Source organism: Hippopotamus amphibius, chromosome X (genome assembly GCF_030028045.1).
Source record: "Hippopotamus amphibius kiboko isolate mHipAmp2 chromosome X, mHipAmp2.hap2, whole genome shotgun sequence".
Lineage (NCBI taxonomy): Eukaryota > Metazoa > Chordata > Mammalia > Artiodactyla > Hippopotamidae > Hippopotamus > Hippopotamus amphibius.
In genome coordinates, this window is record NC_080203.1 from 56,414,257 (window position 1) to 56,439,510 (window position 25,254).

At 32.8% G+C, this 25,254-nt stretch overlaps 1 protein-coding gene across 7 annotated transcripts in view; it reads right to left on the minus strand.

Moving 5' to 3' along the window:
• PCDH11X (protocadherin 11 X-linked) overlaps positions 1–25,254 on the minus strand; it is a 754,051-nt gene that overhangs the window by 670,038 nt on the left and 58,759 nt on the right. For all 7 annotated transcript variants that reach the window (XM_057718183.1, XM_057718189.1, XM_057718188.1 and 4 more), the window contains one exon: positions 2,122–4,617. In XM_057718183.1, the coding sequence (XP_057574166.1) occupies positions 2,122–4,617 (2,496 nt within the window). The remainder of the gene's footprint in view (positions 1–2,121; positions 4,618–25,254) is intronic.

The window sequence follows — 25,254 nt, forward strand, 5'->3', positions numbered from 1 at the left end:
TAACCAAGAATGTATTCTCATTAGCATTTACCTTCCTTATTTTGCCTCTCTCACGAAGTTGTGGTCCTGTGTTTAAGAAAAGATTTCTTAGATAAATAAAATAAAATACCTGAATGAAAAATTTATTAATTTTATTGACTTTCTCAGAATTACAAAATATAAGAAAAATAAAATAAAAGAGGAAGATTTTGGAAAACTTTTTTAAATTTTTCCTTCATCTATGCCTTGCTTACTATATGCTCATGTCCTCATGTAAAATGTCTAGCTCTTAAAACATCTCCATGCTTTCAAAAATAGTTGAAACCAGAATTTGCTCTTCTAACTAACTTCACAAGCCAATCTATTAAAAATGATGCTTTGCAAAAGTAATTCACAAACCCTACCCTTTGATAGATTTTTAAGTGTGTCATAAATTTAGCCCTGGGAAAAGTGCTATTAGGATACACAACACACAGTGCTATTCATAAAGAATACTTTTCTGTTGAGAAATGTTCCAAAAACAGAATGATATCAATGAGAATTAGAAACTGAGAGCACCCTTTTTAATGGTTAAATATAAACAAAAACATACCATGATGAGATATTAGACATCTGTTATGTTTGCCACCCATTTAAGATCCATCTTGGTTAGAAAACATAGGGCTCATGTGAACTGTAGAAATAACCACTGCCCTGTAAACTCATTCAAAGCATAACAGAAACTCTCCACAAAAAGTGTAGGGTTCTATTTTACCATTTGCAATAGCATAATTATGAACATATTGTAAGAAAAATGCACCCACAACTGAAATAGTCTCTTACTTTCACTGTGTGATTAAGAGAGAAAGGTTAACATTATTGTATAATTTATGCATATCCTTGAGTGACCTCGATTCTTAAAAGTGCTTCCTAAATTATGGTAAATTATTTTCATTGTTATTTTTAATCCTGATAGACTTCTTTAATATCTTTAACTTTGGTGAGAGGAAACCTATTCTGACTTTCACATCACTATCATTTTATTAAGCCTCAATAGGTTTTCAAAAGCCTTTATTCACTGAAACTGAGATGAAGACCTTCTTAAGAGTAACACAGACAAAATAAATAAAGTCTACGTGTGGCATGACTTCTGGAGAAAAAATGTAGATAAATTCCATCACTTGACTCTAGTAAGGAAATAACCATACTTAAATCATTTAATTTAGCTATGAATTTCTAGATACATTTTATTCATTTCGCCATGGAATACAGATAAAAAGGACTGTATAAACTCTTGTTTTCTTAAATTTATTGGCTTTTAACATATTGTATACAGATTTCTTGGTTCTTAATATGTTCATATTTTCCTTCAGGCCCATTAGAGAAAGCAATCATATTTCATTTTCCAAAAGTCATTAACTCTTAAGGATGTCTCCTGAAGGGCTCGCAATACCTTGTATGAATATGCAAATACTCAAATGGATATCTAAAGTAAAGATCTCATATATATTTCATTCTCTGGCTTGAAGATGAGATTGAGTAGCATGATTTCATTTTCCTAATCCCATTCTTGCTACATTGTGTCAATATAGGTTTATGAACTAGAATAATGGTGAGTTCCTAATCTGAAAATGACACTCTCTTTCCATTGTGGGGGTTTGGGGGAATGGTGGGTAGGGAGGATATCTTGATGCTATTTGATTATTTTGGGTAGACACAGATTTTCTCAAGTGAAGCTGGAAGTCTCAAAATCATCAAGTATTAAGACCTGCTTATCAGATTCCAAAAGGCTTTACTGTGATGTATCTAGCCATGACTGTTTTGATCCTCATGCACACAACTGTCCTGAGGACAGTGCCATGACCCTTTAATTTGGAGTTTTTCCAGTATATTCTCTAGCAAGAAGTGTCATACTGCCATCTACAGACAACATTGTCCCTGTTATAATCATCATTCCTCACCCAATTTTCCGACAATCAGGAGTCATTTTGTTCTGATTTTCTACCAAACAAAATGAGTCCATATATCTATTCGGATACTTCTGCAGAATATGATTGTTTTGATCCCATGTTGAGTCAGTAGATTCTGTAAAGTCCTACTTCAACCTAAAATAATTTTAAAAAATAAAGTTAGAAAGGTTAGTTAGAAACTTGGATTACCTACCGGTCTGGTGTGCACAGACACAGGGGTCTTGAAAGTTGTCACTGGATAGCTGCACTCAGAAACGCTGTAGGGATCAGAACTGCTGGAGGAACATTTGGAGGTGGAATCACAGCCCACGAAGGTGTTATCAAGAGGCAGTTCCTGGATGATGTGGTGCTTCGAATTCAGGGGAGTTTCCGGCTGGATCTGGAAGGCAGGCTGTGGAGAGGCAGATTTGTAGTGCTGGGCCAGATCAGGGCTGTCAGGCCTGAAAGTAGTAGGTGTAGTGCCCCAGTTGTACTTGCCCATGGTTTGCTCTTCCAGTTCAATGGGAAGGTCTAGTGTGATGCTATTTCCATCATTGTCAGCATCATCTGCCTTAGTTTCTTCAATAGTGACAAAGTTAAGCAGCAAGTTCTTGGGGGTATGCTTCTTTTTCTTCCTCTTCTTTTTCTTCATCATCATCATCTGCCTGTTTTCTGGGTTTGGAGTAACCCATTCAGAATTCTGCTTGTTTTTCTGAGTAGCCTTAAGGTGTGGTGATTGGCGGCATCTTACTACAGCAGTGATGAAAATAACAAGGATGACAGTTATGGTGCCAGCAACAATGGCAACCACGATCTTGACATAGTCACTGGATGGTGAGGATGTATCAGCTGTCTCAATATTTTGGGTCACTGGTGTTTCAATGTTTTTGCGCACCAATTCATAAATCAGTGTAGCATTGGTCACTGACTCATTCACAAATAGATTAACATTTGCAACATTGAAGAGAGAATCAGGTTGTCCTAAGTCCTTAGCTTTGACAACCAGTTTGTGTAAACCAAGGTCTGCAAGGACACATTTCTCCTTCAGTGTAATGTTGCCTGTTGTTTGGTCAATCATAAAGAGACCTTTTGTGTTTCCTCCTACAATGCTGTAATGAAGCTCTGCATTCATGCCAGTGTCGTTGTCAACAGCAACTACCGTGAAGACCACTGTGCCTGGATTAGTGGATGGCAGAACCAATTCAAAGGAGTAGTTGGAAGAAGGGACAACAAAAACTGGTTTGTTGTCATTGACATCAACCACATTTATGGTGACTTTAGCAGTTGAAGAACGTGATACCCTACCACCATCCTCAGCCTTTACATAGAAAGTATAAGATTCTTGTTTTTCTCTATCAAATGAAATATTCGGGCGGATGACACCAGTCTGTGGATCAATGGTGAAGTCATCATTTGCATCTAAAATGGAGAGAGTGACTGCAGAGTTTTCTCCATAATCAGGATCAGTTACAGTGATTAGTCCTACTGTGCCATGTCTTGGAAGGTTTTCTGGGACATAGAAGTTGTACTCATTGTGAGTGAAAATTGGACTGTTGTCATTCTGATCAAGAACAGTCACTAAGACTGTGGCATTGGTTATTAAAGGTGGCATCCCATTATCTTTTGCCAGAACTGTGAATGAATATTTTTCCTGTTTTTCTCTATCCAGTTTCTTCACTACGGTCAGTATGCCTGTACGATGATCTAGGTTGAATTCAGATGGAGCATCAATGCCAAGCAGGTAATTTATCTCAGCGTTACGCCCAGTGTCTGCATCCGTTGCACTTATTTTTGTCAACTGGGTGCCAGGAGAGTTATTCTCAGGAACAGAAAGACTTATGAAAGGCTGAGTGAAAACTGGAGCGTTGTCATTTTCATCTTTTACTTTGAAGAGGAGCATGGATGATTGATTCAAAGGAGGTTTGCCAGCATCTGCAGCCAGTAATTTAATGGCATATTCTCTTGTGGACTCGTAGTCAAGATATGCAGCAGTCTCTAGGAGGAACTGATTACTGAATACTGGCCTTAATCTGAAAGGGACTTCATGATCTGTAAAGCACGTCACCCTACCATTATGGTCAGCATCCTTATCTGTCACAGTTATGAGAGCAATTTTGGTGTTGAGTGGAGCATTTTCTGAAAGAACCACAGTGCCATTGATTGGATTGATGATATATCTTATGTCAATTGATGGCACATTATCATTGACATCTGTGACATTTACTAGCACCATCGCTCTTGCTGGCGTCAATCCACCATCACTTGCCAAAACCAGTAACTTGTGGTTTGGTGATTCCTCCCTATCCAGTGGTTCTTTGATTGTGATAAGTCCGGTGGTGGAGTTGAGGTGAAATAGCCTCTTGGCCATGCTAGAGACTAGATTGCTGAAGTAGAAGTGAATCCTGGCATTTTCACCTATGTCAGCATCTGTGGCATGAAGCTGTGTCACTGAAGTACCTACAGGAGCATTTTCTGGTATACTGACTTCAGTCTCATTCTCCTTGAAGACTGGATGGTTGTCGTTTGTATCAGCAACACTGACTTGCAAAATAGCTGTACTGGATCTTTGAGGAAAGCCACCATCTTCAACCTTTACTTTCATTACATATGTATCTTTCTCTTCCCTATCTAACTCCTTTTGAACTATCAGTTGTGGCATCTTCTCTCCTTCTGGTGTTTCAATAACATCAAGCCCAAAAATACTTTGACCCTGGAAAACACAAAATGTAACATTTTAGCTTATGTTATTATTTAATGAGACCAGTTTTCAATTTCTTGAAGGCATATGACATAGGATCAACTCAGACATATGTGCCAGAGATTTGAGTTCTAAGTCACAACTTTGTCTATAACTAATATTGTCACCACAAACAAGATGCTTAACATCTCTAAACATCTGTGAAATTAGAGTTGTGCCAGAAGATGTTCTAAGGGCTTTTCAGGTCATAGCATTTTAGAGTGATAAATGCACCTCATTTATGTGAACTATTAAAGATTTCAAAATGAAGAAGCATGTAGAATTTTAAAAAGAATTGTCATTAAGTTTCACATGGTGAACAAAATTGTAAGTGAATTAACCATGGTTACTCGAAATGAATTAAAGTATCTTACTGTAGATTTCAGTTGTCTAGGACACCTTTCACCACCAAAAGTAACACTCAAGAATAAAATATTCATCCAAGACAAAAGTGCATATATCATATCTAATAAATGCTAATACCTTTGACAGAGGGAGAAAATACGCAAACTCTGATAAGAATAAAACCTTGTGTAAAATACACAGGCTTTCCTTTTCTTCTCCTACAGAAACTGATGTTAAAAATAAAATTTTCAGAAATTCTGCGGTGGTCCAGTGGTTAGGACTCGGTGCTTTCACTGCCGGGACCCAGGTTCAATCCCTGGTCAGGGAACTAAGATCCTGCAAGCTGTGCAGCATGGCCAGAAAAAAAAAAAAAAAAAAAAAAAAAAAAAAAGGAATTTTCTTGGAGATTAACAGCACAATATTATTTAACTTCTTATTTTTTAATGAGCAGACACAATGGACTGAAACATGCCAAAATGCCAAATTGGAAAATATAGCTTGGAACAGTACCTATATTTTCTTCATGCCTAAATAAGTCAGATTATAGGGATGTTTAAAATCAGTTTCCTCTGATTCTGGCTTCCCTCAAAACTCTCAAAGAAGTGGTTCAATTAATACAAAAATTGTAAAATACTTAAAGTGCTTGGGCTCTTTTAAATGCTATCGTTATCAGCACACAGAGGGTCCCATACACTTAAGTCTTTAATTAAAATAGTCAAATAATTTTGATAAAGTCCAATTTATCAAAAGAAAATATAAAAAAAATTTAAAGTCCCCTCTCTGAACTATAATAGGATGAGCCCTACACAGATAAACAGTGATCTTGATAGCTGATTGAGGAATAGTACTGACTGGCTCTCAGGGGCAGTTCTAGCCAGTGTTACTTATAGCACTTTGACAGAAATGAATAAGATAAAAAGGTACTGGAGGCTGTGAAGAAAAGATCAGAAGCTCCTAAAGTTCCTAGTACATGGGGTGATTTATGAACCCTTACATACACACACACACACACACACACAACCACACACTACAATTTTAATTCTCAATATATTTTTTAACATAAAAGTTGCTGACATATGGTGAAGATCAGTTACTGAGATTGCATTTATGTGCTCTGTCCCAAAAGAACAGGATAACATCTAAGGTTTTTTTCCCATAGTTTTATCATACCAGTGTCTAAAATAAGATCCTAAATGTTAGAAACTAATGAACACTACCAAGTTTTCAGGGACCACTAGAATCTATGGTGAAATTATATGGTCATAGTATCTTTTATAACTCACCAAAGTGTTAAAATTGCTTACATAAAATCTAGCACAATACTCAAGTATAACTACATTGTTTCCTCATGAATTGCTTGAAGATATTTCCACATTTTTTGGATTTTTTTGTGTGTTTAGATTCATTTATTCAAATCCAGACCATAATATATCTTGATGGAAGAATTAAATGTTTATTATGAAATTTAAAGTGACATTTCAGAAATATTAATTAAAATCATCAGTTTGCCTCAATGTAATTTTTAAAAAATTTCATATGAGGTAACCAATGTATATTAATCTTAGTTTTAATTCACAAACTACAATGAGCATTCTATTAATATTTTACTTATATAAACCAGTAAACAATCTGCCTTTTCTTTGCCAAAAGAAACATTTTTCATGTCATATCTATCTACAAGTGTGAAAATTAGCAAATCCATTTTAAGAAAAACACAATTTTACAACAATAATATTAGATACAGATACAGTATTTACTATTATAATTTGATCTAAGTAAACTTAGTGATTAATGATTATTTTTGTAATGATATTTCAAAAGACTTTTAAGAAGGTTCAAATCTGGAATGTCTCATTTATGGGTAGAAAGAACAGCTTCTGAATTGCACTTCACAAAAATCCATGTCACTTAATACAATTTTGTTAATTCTTGGCATGCCAGTATTCAGTGGCTAATGTGGTCACAGCATACTTTTAGGCACTGGGGATATGGTTGTAAGTAAACATATTTTACTAATATAATGGACATTAAATTTTAGCTAAGATGAGAGAAAATCAGTAACAATCTAAGTATCTACTGATATTGTTACTAATACATTTATGTTAATTGAAAATAATTATATTTTAATAAGAACTATAAAGGTAGATTATAAAGTATTATTAGAGGTTATATGAGGGGGAACTAGCATATATAATATAGCCTAAAAAATACAAGTAAACATTTTAAGTTCTTGAGTTTCAGGCTCAATTACACAATTTATGACTATAGTATATCTGGGGGAAAGAATATACTAGTTTTAATTTTTAATTTTTTAATTTATGTTTATGTATTTTGTTTGTATATTTAGAGTTCAGTCTTAGGTGTTTACCTGAAATTTGAATTGACCTTTGCTTTCCCAAGCAAATGAAAGCAGGTTTATTTCGGTTGAAAAATCCAAGAACAACATGTTTGTTGTCTTTTTATTATTTTATGTGAAGTGACAGCAATGTTAAAGATAGGTTTTTCAAATTTTCAAGATGATAATCAGATATACATACCAGACAATGGATAATGTCCATACTGCTCTTCTGTCTTCTATGACTGCTCTGTCCAATATGATAGCTATTAGTCACAAGTATTTACATTTAAATTTTAATTAATTATAATTAGATAAAATAAAAAAAAATCAGTACCTCAGTCTCACTAGCCACATTTAAGGTCTCATAGCTACATGTGGGTAGTGGCTATTGCATTGGACAGTGCTGATATAGAACTTGTCTATTACACAAAGATCTATCGGACTGGACTGTTCTAAGATGTCACATTTTTCTCTAATAAAAATCTATGTTCAGGTCAGGTGACTGTGTGCATACCACCCCCCGATCAGATATTTAGAGCTCTACAAATGACTTGCTGGTTTACATATTTAAATTTCATACTGTCCAAGTAATTTGAAAAGGAGTTGCCCACATAGAAGACATAAATACTTTTCAACAAAGTTTTGGACAGATATCTAAGTCTGATGCCAAAGCATGGTACCAACATGAGCTTACTATCATTAATGAGTGACTACTCCAAGGTCGTTCCTCTGTCTTGCCTCCTTCAGAAATAATGACTAACACATGGATCCAACATTAGTTCTACTCCATGTCAGTTAGCTCAGCTAACATTCAAACCCGCATGAACAAATGAAAAAAACCAAAGCTCTTTGCCACATGTTAGACCATGACATGAGAACAATGGGAAAGATGAAAAAGGGAAATAAAGATGTATGGCTCCTTAATTCATCACCTTGCTAACTTTACCATAGATATGTCCTATACACACACATACAAAAAGAAAGTTAGAAGTTTGGGATAATTGTAGTATCCTGAATTCCAAACTTACTTAGAATTATTTCCCCCTTGTTTATAGGGACAGAAACTGGAGAAAATCCTTCTCTATCTCTCCCAAATGGTCATCCTTTGGTGAGAGCACTAGCTATCACTCATCTGTGTGTCTTTCTTGGTAATTTACTTAATCCTCTATTATATTAATGAATGTGAGTGTAGAATAAAATGTCATCAAGCTTCATTTATATGTATAGTCTCTAAGGACATAGCATCAGCATATACGAACACAATAAATAAGCATTTGTTAGATGAATAAATGCATGAATTAAAAGGATAATTCCTATTTTAAAAGAAAAAAGAGAAAGGGCAGAGTTTGGTTGTTCTTGTTTTTAATTCTCAGTCTGTGCTTGAATAGGCAAATACTGTAATTGTTGACTCGGGTTGTTTTTTTTTCTTTAATTAAATTGTCCAGAAAACAACTTCAGAATTATTATATAAAACAAGTATTTTTTTTTTCTGTTAAGGATATAATAATTTACAGTGTCAGTCTCTGGTAAAAATTTCTAGCCTACTTTTAAACCTTTGTTTTTGGAAGAAATAATGACAAATACTTAGTGTGGCAAGTGGCCTGTGTACTTATAAAATACAAAACCCTACGTCAGTCAAACACACATATGTGCAAACAAAAAAAGAGAAAACAAAAACTCAGAGAAGAAAATAGCATATTATATGAATTGAATGCAACACATGTATGTTGATTTTGGATCCTGATATCTTAAACTAGTTTGATCGCAAGTACACAAAATTGCCAATCAGATTAAGAAAAAAATGATGGACTTTCTAATAATCTTATGTAATTCAAAAGACTTAATTTCATTTGTGAGTAGTATTTCTTCCTAAATTCAAAAATAAGCCTTGAGTTTGCAAACCAGGACAAAAATTTCTGAAATAAGCAAGTTGTTATTAAGCTCATCTGAGACTTTTATTCTTTGTAAGGATTCATAAAATCAAGGAAGAGAAAGTCAGTATTGGATATGAAATTCCCGAGAGAAGTATTTTTGCTTTTGAAAAAAGTGAATAAGGAATATTCCTTGCCAAATTAAAAGCTTTTTTTTTTTTTTTTTGCCTATTGTTCTGGGAAAGAATTAACTGAACCATTGTACTAAACTTTAACATTTTTGATATATGCATGTGCAAGACACCACTTCATTGCCTATTGGAAGGTAGTAAATAACACAGCACTTCCAGAGCTATAAATCTAGTACAGTTGCCCAGAAAATGCATACAGTGCCAGTAAGTACTAAAAATAGTTCCAAAGAGATTGAATTCTAAAACTGATTACATAAAAGCTGTTTACTCTGTAGATCGAGGAATGCTAGGGGAAAGACTAAAATTTTATTTCTCAGCTTTACCACTGCTTGATTTATCAAGAACCAACTTGATTTTTATTTTAATTTTTCTTTTTTTCCTTACTGTTACTGATACATCTTTGGGCCAGAGAAATGCAAGGGATTTATCCATTTGCATAGTTTCAAATGGATAAAACTGCAGAGGTATAGCTATTTTAGAAAACAGTAGGCAAATAAATTTAATACTCTCAATACAAATATAATTGGTGCTATAATAAATTTACTTTAATTCCATTAAAAGTTTATTGGTTTGCTATAGGCTCCCTAGAACTACTGAAGATACTGTTTCTGAAAATATTCAACATTGTGATGTAATTTAGATTCTATGCACTATTTCTAGAACATTTCTTTTAGCATTCATTTGTGGCACTGTCAAGGGAAATACAATAAAAAATGGACTACATGTAAAATGACCTGAGCCGTTAGTCACATGTTTGACAATAACCTTGAAGTCACCAATTCCCTACCTACTTTAAAGTTATAGTACAGAAAGAACATGTACTTAAGAAATACCAACTCTCTTTGGAAGAAATGAATTTACATTAAAATATTAACAGCAGTGGTGTTAATTTTGGCAAAGTCATGCACAAGGTTTAAGATATCACATGTTTATTTTATCTATTTGATATTTAGCAAGACTATTTAATAGAACAATGATATTATAGCATATTTTTTTTAATGTTAGTCCCAAGAAAAGAAATTCCTTCCAGTGACATTTGTTTTTCTCTCTTTCATCAGATTTCAACACTAGGAGCAGCTTGTTTGTTTTTCCTCTCTCACATAAGAGTAGGTACTCAGGAAGGTCACTGAAAATGATACCATCTTGATACTAACTTCTGTCTTAAAATGTATTCCTCCCTTACTTCAGGATTTTTTTGGTGATGTATGATAAATCTCTCTCCTTTTTTGTGGCCATGTGTCACTGTCATTATTCTGTGTCCTCCAACTAGGAGAATAATCAAACTACTTGATGATATTATTTGGAATAAGCGTTCAGATTGAAATGTTTTTAAGTGTTAAATTCATAAGGTTATCGGCTGGAACAAAGGAGATTTAATTGAAGATATCAGGGTGGTTATATCCATGAGAACAGATGGATGTTGAAACAAATCCATTCATCAGGTTTCCAATTTTTTCAGTCTATTCTCCACCTAGTTTTGAAAAGCTAGATTTTGACTTACAGAAAAAAAGGCAGAATCTTAAACAAATGACTAAATACGAGACATACATACATGAAACAAAAACCAAAATCTGATTCATTCTACTAACATAATAGTTAATTCTTAAAGCCCAGAAATCTCCTTTATTCCAAAAAAAGATTTCAGTTTCTATATCATAAGGGAAGGCCATTTCTTCTCTGTGTCAGAGTGTCTGAATATTGATTAACTGGATGTCATGATAAAGATGGTGGCAAATTTTCTTGAGAGAAGTTAAGTCAATGACAAAGTTGTCCACGGATTACATTCTCTTGGGGAATGGAGTTTCAAATGGGCAGTGACTAATAAGAGGTGGCTCATTCTAATTAAGGCCTTGCTGAATAATTGGAAGTCATTAATGCTAATGCTATCATGGGTGAACAGACAAATCTTGCAGATTTTATATACATATATATAGTATTGTTAGTCACTAATACATTGTTTACATTTGTTATCAAAAGTACCAGATTTCTCAGTGATCTGGTTTTTGAGAGGTGGGTTGTAGCCCATCAGTCAAAGGCAGATCATCATGGAGGTGGGAGCAGGGTTTGTTGGAGCATGGCCTCGGAAGGGCTGCAAACCTGGGTCTTTTTTTCCCTTGCACATTTCAAACAGACCAAAAGAGTATTTTTTTCTCTAATGGAGGTGAAGGACTGGCAATCTTAGACATGGCTTTCTACAGTTCAGACTTTAACTCAAATGCATATTCTTTTTTGTGGGTTAAGACTGGGTAAAGAATGGAGGCCATGGGATAGTTTTGACACACCTCTGGAATAAGAGATAATTAAAGAGAGAGAAAAATCAGGGCAGACAATATTAGATCACGCCCAGAGAAAATGTCCACTGAATCAGAGAAAGCTCCAGGTGAGGCCATTTATGGTCAGTTATTTTCATAATCCAAGGCTTACCAAGTTGGTACTGACCATATGGGATATATTTTGAGACATTAAAAGGACCTTACTTCTGACCCATGCTTTCCTGTTTTAATTTAAGGGGAAGAGGAACTCATCCCCATTTGCCTAAGTGTTTTTCTGATTCTATTTTAGAAGGAAGTACCATGTCCTCTGAGATCATTTCTGATTCTTCATTATTGCCCATGTTTTCAGCAAGATGGAAACATGAAACCCAAATCTCTCTGATGTTAAGCAATTTATGAGTAACATTTTTAAATATCATCAAATAAGTGATCATCATTACAAAATTTATTATTTTCATCAACAGTATCATCATCATTGCCATTATCCTCATCATATCCATCATCATCATAATTGTTGTAGTAATTTTCCCCCTCTGAAGGCACTACCTCTTCTACATAACTAGCACTACCAGTTCCATAGGCCAAGACAGGTATCTTTTACATAAACACAAAGAACCAACAAAGTCAAAATAAATTTTAATATTTATTAAATACATAAGCTATTGCTATCTAAAAGAATTATCAGCATAGTAGATGACAAAAATATTTTTGCCCTACCTTCCAATAAAAAATCATGTCTTCTTAAAGCAGCTCCTCAATAGGAAAAAAGCAATCAGTGTTCTATAAGCATAACTATATTTATACACTTAAGGAGTCTTAACCTACTCAAATTTACTAGACATATTTAATACCCATGGCACTGACTCAAGGAGTGGTTTAAATTATGTCTGGGACCAATTTGAATTAGAAAAGACAATGATATTTTCAAACTACTAGTAATTTTTTCCCTCAGGTGCATTGAATCACACTTTTTAATCAGGGTATCAATATACTATAATATCTACACCCCATATAGAGAATAGTAATGTTTATGAAAGTTCTCCAAAATTAATTAAGGTGATGCCATGAAAGGCAAACCAGTATTTTTATGCCGTGACATCTAGCAACTATGCCAATTAATCAAACAACTGAAACTTCTGGTCTTATTAAGTTAATCAGCTCTTTACAGACACAGCCAATGAGAAACAACTGAATTAGTCTCAGTTTTGCACATTAAAGAGTACATATTTTCAATGCTGAATATAGCAGTTTAGATAAAATTACTGTAGGCATACTGTCAAAATATATTTTCATACCCCACAATACTAAAAGAAAAAATTATAAAATTTAAGGGCTAAAAACAATTGATCATAAATATACCCACTAGTGAAGACATTGGCTTAATAAGTTTCTTTTAATAAGATAGCCATATTAAGTGCTATCATACAAGCCAAACTGTATTACTTTCATATATTGTATCTTCAATCAGTTCTTAACTTGTCTAATACTAGATGTTAATTTTTATCATTTCTTATCCTTAACAACAACAAATAGTTTCTTTTTCAAAGTTTACTATTTTATCTTCAATAAGTTTAACAATTTTAGCTAATAATTTTTACACAACCATGAAATTGAATTAGAAAAATAATGATTTTACTAATGAAAAGAATAAGACTTTCTTTACTAGCTGAGTTCCTATAATTTATAACATTTTACAAACAAAAATACTCATACACATTAATTTTATCTTCCTAATTTTTATTCTAAGATTGGAAATTAAGTTGGCAAAGGACATATATATTTGTTTAATATAAATATTCAATTTATAAAGTGGATTCATTGCATAAGTTAAGATTTTGTTACTGTTAATAATAAATGTATTTTCTTGATATATAATAAAACTGAATAAATATTGAAATACCTTTGTGCAATTAATGAATTGTTTATCCCATCTGAAGTTAGAAGAAAATCATCTCTCAAGCTACTTTGTTCTATCATTTAGCATAATGTTCCCCTTCAGTTACATAGATAAGAAAGTAACTTCTACATTGAAAATTAATTATAATATTTTGGGAATTATAAAAAGCATATTACTTCATAAAATCTCTATCAAAAGTGCTAATACTTTTTTATGTGCTAATAATTTTCCACTTGTGGGTACTCCTAAGGTTTGAGAAACTGTTCAGGGCTTCCCTGGTGATGCAGTGGTTAAGAATCTGGCTGCCAATGCAGGGGACATGGGTTCAAGCCCTGAAGATCCCACATGCCACAGAGCAACTAAGCCCGTGTGTCACAGCTACTGAGCCTGTGCTCTAGAGCCCGTGAGCCACAACTACTGAGCCTGAGTGCCACATCTACTGAAGCCCATGCTCTGCAACAGGAGAAGCTACCACAATGAGAAGCCCATGCACCGCAACAAAGAGTAACCCCAACTCTCCGCAGCTAGAGAAAGACTGCACAACAATGAAGACCCATTGCAACTGATAAAAAATAAATTAAAAAAATACATTTATTAAAAAAAACTGTTTAAATTGCATTTATTGTTTAACATTTGTGAATATTCTTTCATCTGGAAATGCTCATCATTTGAAGGTTTGGGAAAGTATTCAAAACACCCTGACTTGTCCTTGGAATTACTAAAAATGACAAAATCTGCTCCTACCACACTAGGCTATGCAAGAGTAGACTAAAGCAATAGTTCTCTGCTAAAGTAATTCCAACCCCCTCACCCACACAGGGGATATTTTTGATTGTCTCATCTAAGCAGGAGGCTGCTATAGGGACTTAGTGGGTAGAGGCCAGGTATACTAATAAACTTCCTACAATGCACAGGACAGCATCCATCCTGTCCTACCTCATCTCACAAGAAAGAATTATCCAGGTCCAAATGTCAATAGTGCCGAGGTCAAGAAACCCTGAGCCAATACGCTGAGAATTACAATCCTAAAAGGAAAAGACTAAATTGTATCCAAAGTTTTACTCTGAAATCGTTATAACCACAATTATACTTGTAGGATCCAGCAAATAAATAATCAGAAGAGCTTCAGAAATATAAATGGAAAGAAACTAATCACATTTGTGCATTAGAATCATTTGTACAAGCATCACTTTTCTATGGCAGTAAGCTGACTATAAACATATTTTTGTAAAGACTATCTTATCTTGTGGTTAATTGTACTTTTAAAAGCCCTGAGATCACCAATAAGTAATACCTAATTTTATAAAAATATAAATGGTTTAAATGTTTCTAGGAGGAGAAGATTTTGACTTTGATTATTTGTATGCTAGGCCAGAATAGCAGCAAACTAATTTCTATTTGTGACCAATGGAAATACTACTTAAAACTTCCAAGGTTTACACAGTAGCTTGAAATTACAGGTGGTAAAATAAACACATTTAAAATGTAATACTTGAAATTAAGTGAATCCAACTAGTGTCTAATGATCAGACCATCTGACTACAGAACTGGAGAAATCTGATCTTTGGTTATCAACTATAATTTTAAAATGAAGTTTTGATTCAAGTTCCAAGACACGTTCTTATTCAATAAGAGTTAAAGCTATGGATGACAAAGAAAAACTGAACATATGGGAAACATATATATATGTAGAAGACATTATTCTATTTATCTGATATGAATAATTGTCCAACTCTTTATTTTACATTTATGTTAATTTAAACCTAATATTGTTTATTATTTTTAAAATGAAAATGGTGAAAATATTTGATCTGTGACAATATCACATAAAAAAAACAGTGGTTTAAATATCTAGGGTATTATAAGTATTTTCATAATACTGTAATTCTTAGAATTTCATGCATTGCTTAGTGATATATGGATGTACAGTCAGTAAACATATGTTTATGACAAAATATAAGAAATTTTCCACAGCTCACTATGTATTTTAATTAATTTGCATCATATTAATTAAAAATGGATAACCCAGTGGACAGTACAGGAATAAAACAAGAGCATGACAGCAGAATTATCACTATTTTCAATCTATCAGAAAGCAGTGGGGGCTGAAGGGGAAGCTGAGACAAAGCGAGAGAGTAGCACAGACATATATATACTACCAACTGTAAAGTAGATAGCCAGTGGGAAGTTGTTGTATAACAAAGGGAGTTAAACTCAAGGATGGAAGATGCCTTAGAGGACTGGGACTGGGAGGGTGGGGGGACTCGAGGGAGGGTGGAAGGGAGTCAAGGGAGGGAGGGAATATGGGGATATGTGTATAAAAACAGATAATTGAACTTGGTGTACGCCCAAAAATAATAAATAAATAAAATTAATAAAAAAAAGAAAGAAAGCTGCTCTAGTTAAATTCCTTACTTATCATAACAATGCTTTCCCCTTATTCTACTAAAAGAGCTGTCATAAATGTCAAAAGATATGACAATTCTTGACAGTTAAGCGTTATAAAATAAATGCTTTAAAGTATAAAGTTAGTAGAAAGGAATTTTTAGTTTCATTCTGTTTTGAATTGGGACATTTTAGGGGTTTTACATCATTTTTTAAAACCTACATTAAATAAAGTTTACTAATTAAGGTCATAAATAAGCAAAGGTGTTTTCAGTCCTCATGTAGCTACAAGTCTTAGTTTAAAAGGGTGGGATGAGGGGGACAACAAGAGGTACAAGTTTAACCATAATAGGAAAATCTATGTATTTGTAAAGTCACGTCTTGATAATATTTTTAGAATAAAATGGTCTCAACATCTAATTCTAAACTATAATGTCCACGAATATATTCTTCAGCATTAAGTTACTTTGATTAAAGGATGATAACTGGGCAATGTGGTAAAAGTAAGAAAATTATTTTTTTTTATCTTGACTAAGAATTAATGTAAAGGTCTTACATGTCAAAGCCAGTATGATATTGTGTTTCCCCTCTGGAAATTAAATCAGAACTTAAAATTGTCAGTATCCACAGCCTCTGTATGTTTCCACAACCTCAGTAAGCCAACAGTTAGAAGAAAAATGGTTTAAGGAAACATATACAACTATCAAAAAATTGTCAAAGGGAATGTAGCTACACCAACATAAATTGTTAAAAGAGGGGTCTTTTTATCAATGATGCCCAGTGCATTGAGGTTTGTCATACAAAGTCCAATTTGAAATTCCCTTTAAAAATCCCTACTACTCTGAATAAGCACACCAATTTCCTTTGACCTATCTGCTTAGAAGAGGGAAGATTCTGCTCCTTGTAAAATGCCCTATATATAATAAAAACCAAGGACAAGGGTGCTACAACACTTATCTGAGTTAAAGAGGGGATTTTACTAATAACAGGGAAAAAAATGTCTAATGGAGATGTGATTTTATCCAATCCCATGAATAATTCTGGAATTAAAAAAAGCTTTCTGGGAGTCTTTTTTTTTAATTGAAGTACAGTTGATTTACAATATTGCATTAGTTTCAGCTGTACAGTTTGGGAGTCTTGATATACATTTGCCTAAGTCGAAAATTTCTAGGAAATATTTTTAAAGTATTTTGAAGAAAAAATATAATGGGAAAAGATATGATTGACTTAAATTTGATTATTAACTACAGAATCACAAAGTATTGACTACAATTTAAATGAATAACTTATATAGAATTATGAACAATTACTTTCATGCACATAACAGCAAGCACAAGAAGCCTGAATATTAAAGCGAAGCTCAAATTATGTTTTGATTATCAAACTCTAATTTAATGTAATCACAATTTCAAAAATTTGACAACACTGGGATATATATTTTTGAAGTATAGCAAAACCCTATCAATGATAGTAGACTGGTAAACATTTAATAAATACCGGTTTTAACCTCTGAAAAAAGACATTCTTTGATCAAAATAGTTTGTGATTTGGTAAACTGCCAAGAGATGGAAGAAGAACATTTAATTAACATAAATGAAGGAATCTAATAATATGCAATTTACATTTTAAAATATCATTACTCTAAAACCAAATGTATACTATTAAACCATTGAATTATTAAACTAACTGAACTCTATACCATATTTTGTATTTAACTTGATTTTTACTATCACCAGAATTATTTAGGTGTGTAGCAATTGCTATTACTATTAACTGGATACTTGAATCTAATTCAATTATTTTTATTAGGGACTATGCTAAAATATTCATGCTATCTCTAAGAATTAAGGTGAAGTTTCAAAATAAACATACTTGAAATGTGTTTACTAATTCATTGTTTTTCATGAATAATATCATATAAAAGAACAATAAACCTGATATGCACAAATGATTTTTAAAATAGAATTCTGCATCATATCTGGTTCAATGAGTCAATGCATGTAGAGCATTTAGGGGGTAAAATTTAAATTTACCTTTAGAAAAATGATTAGTTGAACTATAATAGAATATGGGCACTCTTAAGTTACCAACAGCATATACCTGATTTATATATATAATACATAATATACGATATCTTCTGATGGTGACATAAATGCCCATATTTATCTATCTAAAAAAATATATATATATTTAACATATATGTAAAAAGTTTTTAAAACCCTGAGTGAAATCCAGGCAAATCCATGAAGAAAACCAAAACATATGATGCAAAAATAATTAAATGATTATTGGTTTTTAATATTTTTTAGTATTGGTGAATGGAGAAACAACAACAAAGTACAATTTGATACTGCATCCAAGTATCCATTATTTTCAAATCAGTATAATGAAGGAAATATAAACTGTTCTGTCGAAAGTATTTGTGAAGACTATATCCATGTAGATAAAATCACTATTCTTTTCTTACAAAAACCACTCAAGGCTCTTATATACAACCTAATTTTTAGTTTGAAAAGATATTCAAGAGATTCTCTAACTCATCAACTGTTTAGGCTATACTCAAATGGCCTCTAGATACATAGGAACTCAGGGAAAACTGCAGAAAAGGAGGAACAGGGTAACACATTTAGCTTCTTGTAACCTTAATTGTTTAGAACCTTGGCCAGAGGCTAATCCCTCCTAATTTCTGTGAATCAAAGCTTGGAAGCAAAGGGCAGATAGCCTTCATATATTTAAATAATGATTAAGGAAATCTTGTGTCCAAAATAAAATAATTTTTAATGAAATTACATCTGCTTTCCATGCCATTCTCTTGCCTATTTAGCTTTAGTGAACACTACATGAAATGAACAATACCAGCTGAGAAAATGATTCACCTTATATAAATTTGATGACAGCATGTCTGCTGCCAGGTAATTCTTCACAAGCTATTCTTTTGCCAATTGAGCTAAATTGGCAGAATTGTTCACCTGAGAATTGTTCAGCTAAAATAAATGGAGAGTCCAGTCTGAATTTGTGCAAGCAATAGTTCACTTCATTGATGTTATGCAGGAAGTGGCAGCTCTCTGGCTCAAGGTAGTTCAGATCTTTAGGAAGATGATGAAACATAAAATGGCAAAGAAGAAATTAGATACTTTGGGTTTTATGTATTGTGACTATATATTCTGGTGTCCCTACTTAATTATTAAGAGGTGCCCTTTCACTTTCAAAACTGTCCTTGTTTGGAGGATAAATTATGTGGTTAGCCTCATTGTGAAAATAACAGAAAACCAAGTGAGGATAAAATAGAGGTACAAAATATATACACGAAGATATATATAGGGCACCCAAAGATAATTCTCTTTTTAATCTACAAATTGAATCTGAACTCTGCAGGTCAAACCGTTTGTCCACTGTGTCTGTGGATATCATTTGAGAAAGCAACACTTAAAGTAACTACAAATATTGCCTAAGCAATAATCAAAATAAGCATTTATCTTTTAAAGCAACTACTGATAACTGCAACTAGGACAGCAATTCCAGAAATTTGTGAAACAGAAATTGGTAAGCATGTGTGAAAGCACAGAGTTATGCATTCAGTTATTTGTGGGGGAAAAAAAATCTTCCAATATCACACTAACACAAAATACAAAAGCTGTTGTCAGTAAAAAGAACTGTTGATAATTAATTATGGCAATGCGCTACAAATATGGGTGAATCAACTATCACTAAGGCATGGGAGCAATCATGTTTAAGAAAGCTTAACAGTTGGGGCAGATGAAACATCTGTCAATAAACTGTGTAGCAAAGCATGAAGATACTTTGAAATAACTCTTGAGGTTATGTAAGACAATAGTTTATGTTTACTTATGGCTGAATCTAATTAATACACTATACCTTAAAGTGGGGAAAAATACAAAAATAGTTGCTTCACCAAATTCCACAGTTGTCTCATAGTATCAGGGAGCCATTTGGTAAAACGCTATTTTTACATTAATCAATACCTAAATAATGCCAGCCACTAATTTGCAGGGTATGTAGAAGATTAGCTCAGACAAGAGTCAATTTTTTGCCTCAAACCTTTAACAGTCTAGATTATAGAAGGCCAGACATAGTTAAAATGAGATTACCATTTACAAAATATCAAAACAAGTGGAGAAAAATTTTGTTACTTTAAACTACTTAAATTTTCCATAGTATGATTGTATTTATGTAGAAATACAGCTCAAGAAGTCATGTCTATTAAATAAATAACAAAAAAATCAGATTTCTGAGTTAAAGAGATTAAAATGTCAGTTTTATTAATCTAGCTATTTTGCATGTAAACTGATCTTCTATGTGAGACCTCTAGCTTTATAAAAATCTGTTCATTTTACCAATTAGGTATTTGATCTAAAGCATCATTTGAAGGACTAAAGCAAAACTCCAGGCAGCTAAATATACCTGAAAACTCAAGATGGGTTTTCTGGAGAAAATAGTTATCAGAGAAATGTCTAGAATCCTAAAAGCTACAGATGGATAAACTAGTTCAGCCTATATAGAAGCCAGCCAATAATGTTTCAACTAAATGCCATATATATACCATCTCCAATGAGGAAATTTTCACTTTTCCAGTCCCATGAGTACTTCTAGTTAAAGGTGCATTCCCACACCATAACAATGGCTTCCAAAGGCTTAAAAATGATAGGATAGTCATCACTACTTCTTTGACTTAGAGAGTTCTAGACTGGTTTTGGAATCTAGGATAATGAGGTATTTGGAGGGGTGATATGGTTTTGAAGAAAATGGTATGGCTATCTGTAGCTGATCCGTTAGTAAACACTTTCCTCACAGTAAAATTAAAAGATTTGAATACCTCCTGAAACTCACAAAATCTGTTAAATATTTAAGTCCTCAGAGAAAACACAGTGTGACACCATTAAATGAAGTCAAGAATATAATAATCAAAATCAGAATTCTATAATTTTTTGTGTATTCAAGCAATCTAAGTAGCCTTCATTTCATACTTATTTATTGAAGGGAGTTGAATATCTAAGTTAATTGAATAGTCATTAGTTTTAACTAAACACGATTGTATTTTCCAGCTTTTTGATAGCTGTATGCACTCTCATTCATCCATACAATCATTCAGTGACTTCAATAAAGCATTATGTTCAACTAAAAGTAATCTATAAAGTTCTACACTTCTTAATTTATTTATAATCCATTAATTTTTTCTTATTTATTCATCCCTGGATTGTTTTAGAGTATCATTTTGTTCTTTCGTTAACTATTGACTACATTATTTTCCTTACTGACAGCAAAGCTCTTCTTGTCCCTGACTAAGCTACTTTAAATGGATGCTTCTAAGCAAACTCTTGAGGTCAGAGAATATAATGGCCCCCTCCTAAACCACGAAACCATACTAGTATCCACAAAAGGCTAGTTCTAGCAAATGTCTTGCTTGAAAAATCACATTTATTTTGTTTTTCTCTTTCTGATTTATTTCACTCTGTATGACAGACTCGAGGTCCATCCACCTCACTATAAGTAGCTCACTTTCATTCCTTTTTATGGCTAATATTCCATTGTATATATGTGCCACATCTTCTTTATCCATTCAGCTGTCAGTGGACATTTAGGTTGCTTCCATGTCCTGGGTATTGTAAATAATGCTGCAATGAACATTGTGGTACATGTATCTTTTTGAATTTTGGTTTTCTCTGGGTATATATATGGAATCTAGAAAAATGGTACTGATGAACCTAGTAGCAGAGCAGGAATAGAGATGCAGACATAGAGAACAGACTTGAGGACATGGGGGGTGGGGAGGGGAAGCTGGGATGTAGTGACAGAGTAGCATTGACACATACACACTACCAAATGTAAAATAGATAGCTAGTGGGAAGCTGCTACAGAGCACAGGGAGATCAGCTTGATGCTTTGGGAAGACCTAAAGGGGTGGGATAGGGAGGGTGGGAGGGAGGCTCAAGAGGGAGGGGATATGGGGATAGATGTATACATATAGCTGATTCACTTTGTTGTACAGCAGAAACCGACACAATACTGTAAAGCAATTATACTCCAATAAAGAAAAAGAAAGAAAGAAAAATGACATTTAAACCCCTTTTTAAATTTAGAATGATTAAAATTTTTTAAATTCAAATTTGTTATTACATATCTCTTCTACAGAATCCACTGAAAAAAGACAATTTTGACTGACTTATAAGAAAAGAAATAGGAAAACAGGAAAAGTTTTCAGTGTGAAAAAGAAAAGACAAGATAGGAAATCTTATTTTTTAAAGTGGCATATGAATGAGATGTAAATAAAGCAATTCCAGATGGTAGAAGCTGTATATGAGAAAGTATTCACATTAGCAGTATCATAGTCATATGGAGGGCCAGGAGGAGGGAAAGACAAATGAAGAGAAGGAAACATTTGATTCAAGAGAGAAGCTAAAGAAGGTAAATGGAAGTTTGTTGTTTTAAATTGAACTAAGTCCAGAAATACATGTGGAGCCAGTGGCATTGACTGAGAAAGAGAATGATGCTGTCATATTTTCCTCTGTCTACATATATAAAATATGTATGAAAAGTCTAGGCTGTAAAATAAGCTTTTTAAAGAGTATAAAGCATAATTTTAGAAAAATTGATGAAGATTAATCTTAAACTATAGAGCAAAACAAATAACAATTATTTATAAAACACTTTTCTTCAAGGCACTCTGCAAGTTTTATATATTTTATTATTTCAATAATTTTTATAATATCCCTGCCTGTTAGATACAGATAATTTTAATTTTCTCCATTATATACAAGAGGAATTGGGGGCACAGATAAAAAGTTTGAGAATTAAGATAACAGACTCATGTAATTACCACCACTAGCACAGGAATTAATATTTTCATCAAAAAATATTTTCTTTCCAACCTCAAAATTGTTTTGCAGGTAAACGTTGGCAGAAAGCATCACTGCCATAATTGCAGACCTAGTAAAAAATAAAATATCATAAATTAATGAGAGTTCTGGGTGAAAATCTACTAAAAGTAGATTGGGAAATTTTAACTTGTCTGAAACTGTGAAGACTTAAAAATAATGCCATGTTCTAAATGTCAGAATGACCAATTCAAGATAAAATGTTCTTTTAAAATAATAAATGCTTTCTTCCTTACTATCATTATTGTAGAAATATATTCCCCATAATGCCTATTATTAAGCTCCCTGGGGACAGTGACTATTTTTCAAATGTATTTTTATCCCTCAAGAGTTTGTACGCTGAACTCTCATTAAGTATATGTTAAATTTAGATGACTGGAATTAGACTAAGATGTTAGTAGTCAGTTACTGCTGCAAATAAGAAAAGACCTAATAGAACAGCTCTCCATTCTTTAGAGTTTTACTTCATTGTATTGGAGAAGCTTAAAATAATGGACTTCTATATTTAAAATAAGCAAAAGGATAAGAAATGTTCATGAGAATATTCTCCATAAAATAAAATTCCTGATTAAGTGAGATCTCAAGGACAAAAGTAAATTAGGTTAGATAACCTAAAACTTCATTTTACACATTCAACTTTTAAAACTCCTTGTTTTGTTGAATGAAACAAAGATTGAAAGTACTTACTTCAAAAGGATTTTTATTTGTATTTCCTATTATGTAACTTTGTATTACTTTTCTTAGTTTACCTGCAAGTTTACAGATATCTACCTGTAGCAATGAAAATATAAACATTCTTTCACTGTGGTAAAAAAAAAAGCAATAGGTTTCTTATGACTGATCATCTAGAATTACATCTTACATTTCACACCAAATGAAAATTATATGGATGGCTATAGTTTTATTTAGTTGCTAAAAGACATATTTCTGTGTGCATGCATGTGGATATTATATTTTGATGCACTGAGCTTTCTAGTAATGAATATTTAACTTTAATGAAGAAAACATTGTCACATAATTGTAGAATAATATTGGTGGAGATATATTAATTTCTGCAAGAAAAAGACCAATGTATAAAGAACATTTCAAAAATAGTTATTTAAGGTCTATGTTTCAAAATCAAATTGAACTTAATACTCTCCTTCCTCTGGTACCTTCTTCCTGCATTCAGAAACTAAAAGACACTTCAACAAAGATATACTAAAATTTAATTTGTGGTCAAAGCAATTTATTTGATCTATTTTGCTATAAAACTATCTATACTTTTTTATTGATTTCTGAAGATGATTGTAAACTGATAAATGCAAAGGGAGAATATTAATTTCTTTGACATTAGATTTTGAAGTGAGAACTATTTTTCATATGCATTTTATACTTTTGCTAAAGAATAATTTCTTCAAAATTGGTCCAAATTCCCATAAAAACATAAAGCTTGGTGGTCGAATTAGGTCAAAATAAGAAATTTCCCCCCAAATGACCTTACTGCTTTTATTATCATTTCTGAACAAGAAGTTTTCACCTCTGGTACAAAAACTTTACCAATCCATCATTTTTTTTGGTCTAGGATTGAATGAAAGATCATACTTCAGTTCACTGAGTGCTGTTATACAGTCAGGATAAAGTTGTATAGACCAAAAAGATAATTTATGCTGAACTAACTACATACATTGGAACATTTATTATCTTAGATTATCAGCATCAATCAGAATTTATGGGAGCCAAGTAGATCTGTATAACCAAACCTCATGTTTTCATTAAAGAGTTCAATACCAAATAATTTTGTGTTGTAATTAAATATATATTTATTTAGGTTTTAAGTCATTCCCTTTGTCAGGCACAAAATTAAACATCAAATTGGTTTTCATTTAGATACAGTGAGCAATAGAATAACAGATCAATAAACCTGTGCCTAATAATAATCGATGTAAAATTTAGCAGTAATTTTAATAGCTAGTTGCTATTATCAGGTTAAATGGCAGAATGTGAGTAAATTAATCAAAGTTGGGGACACATTTGCTCTTCAGAATCTCAATTTATAAATTCTAGAATTGAGCTATCTAAAAAGTCCTACATATATGTGTTTCATGTAGGACTATTAATAACACATGTATTCAATGAAAGGCATTAGTGGACTATATTAACCAGGACTCTGATAATAGCAATGAAGTCAAAAGTTACTTAATCCTATTAGTGTCACACTCTCATTTTAATAAGACCTGACAACATTAATGAAGATCCATTTATGAAGAGAATGAGTTTTATGTTGTCATTTTTCCCACTGGAGGTGCACTTTGATAATAACCCCCAGCTTTCAGGGACCTAACAGTCATTAGCATTTGATTGTCATCTCTTTTACTTTTTAGCACAGATCAAAAATGTTAATCTGCACATCACAGAATTCACAGAATATAAAATCA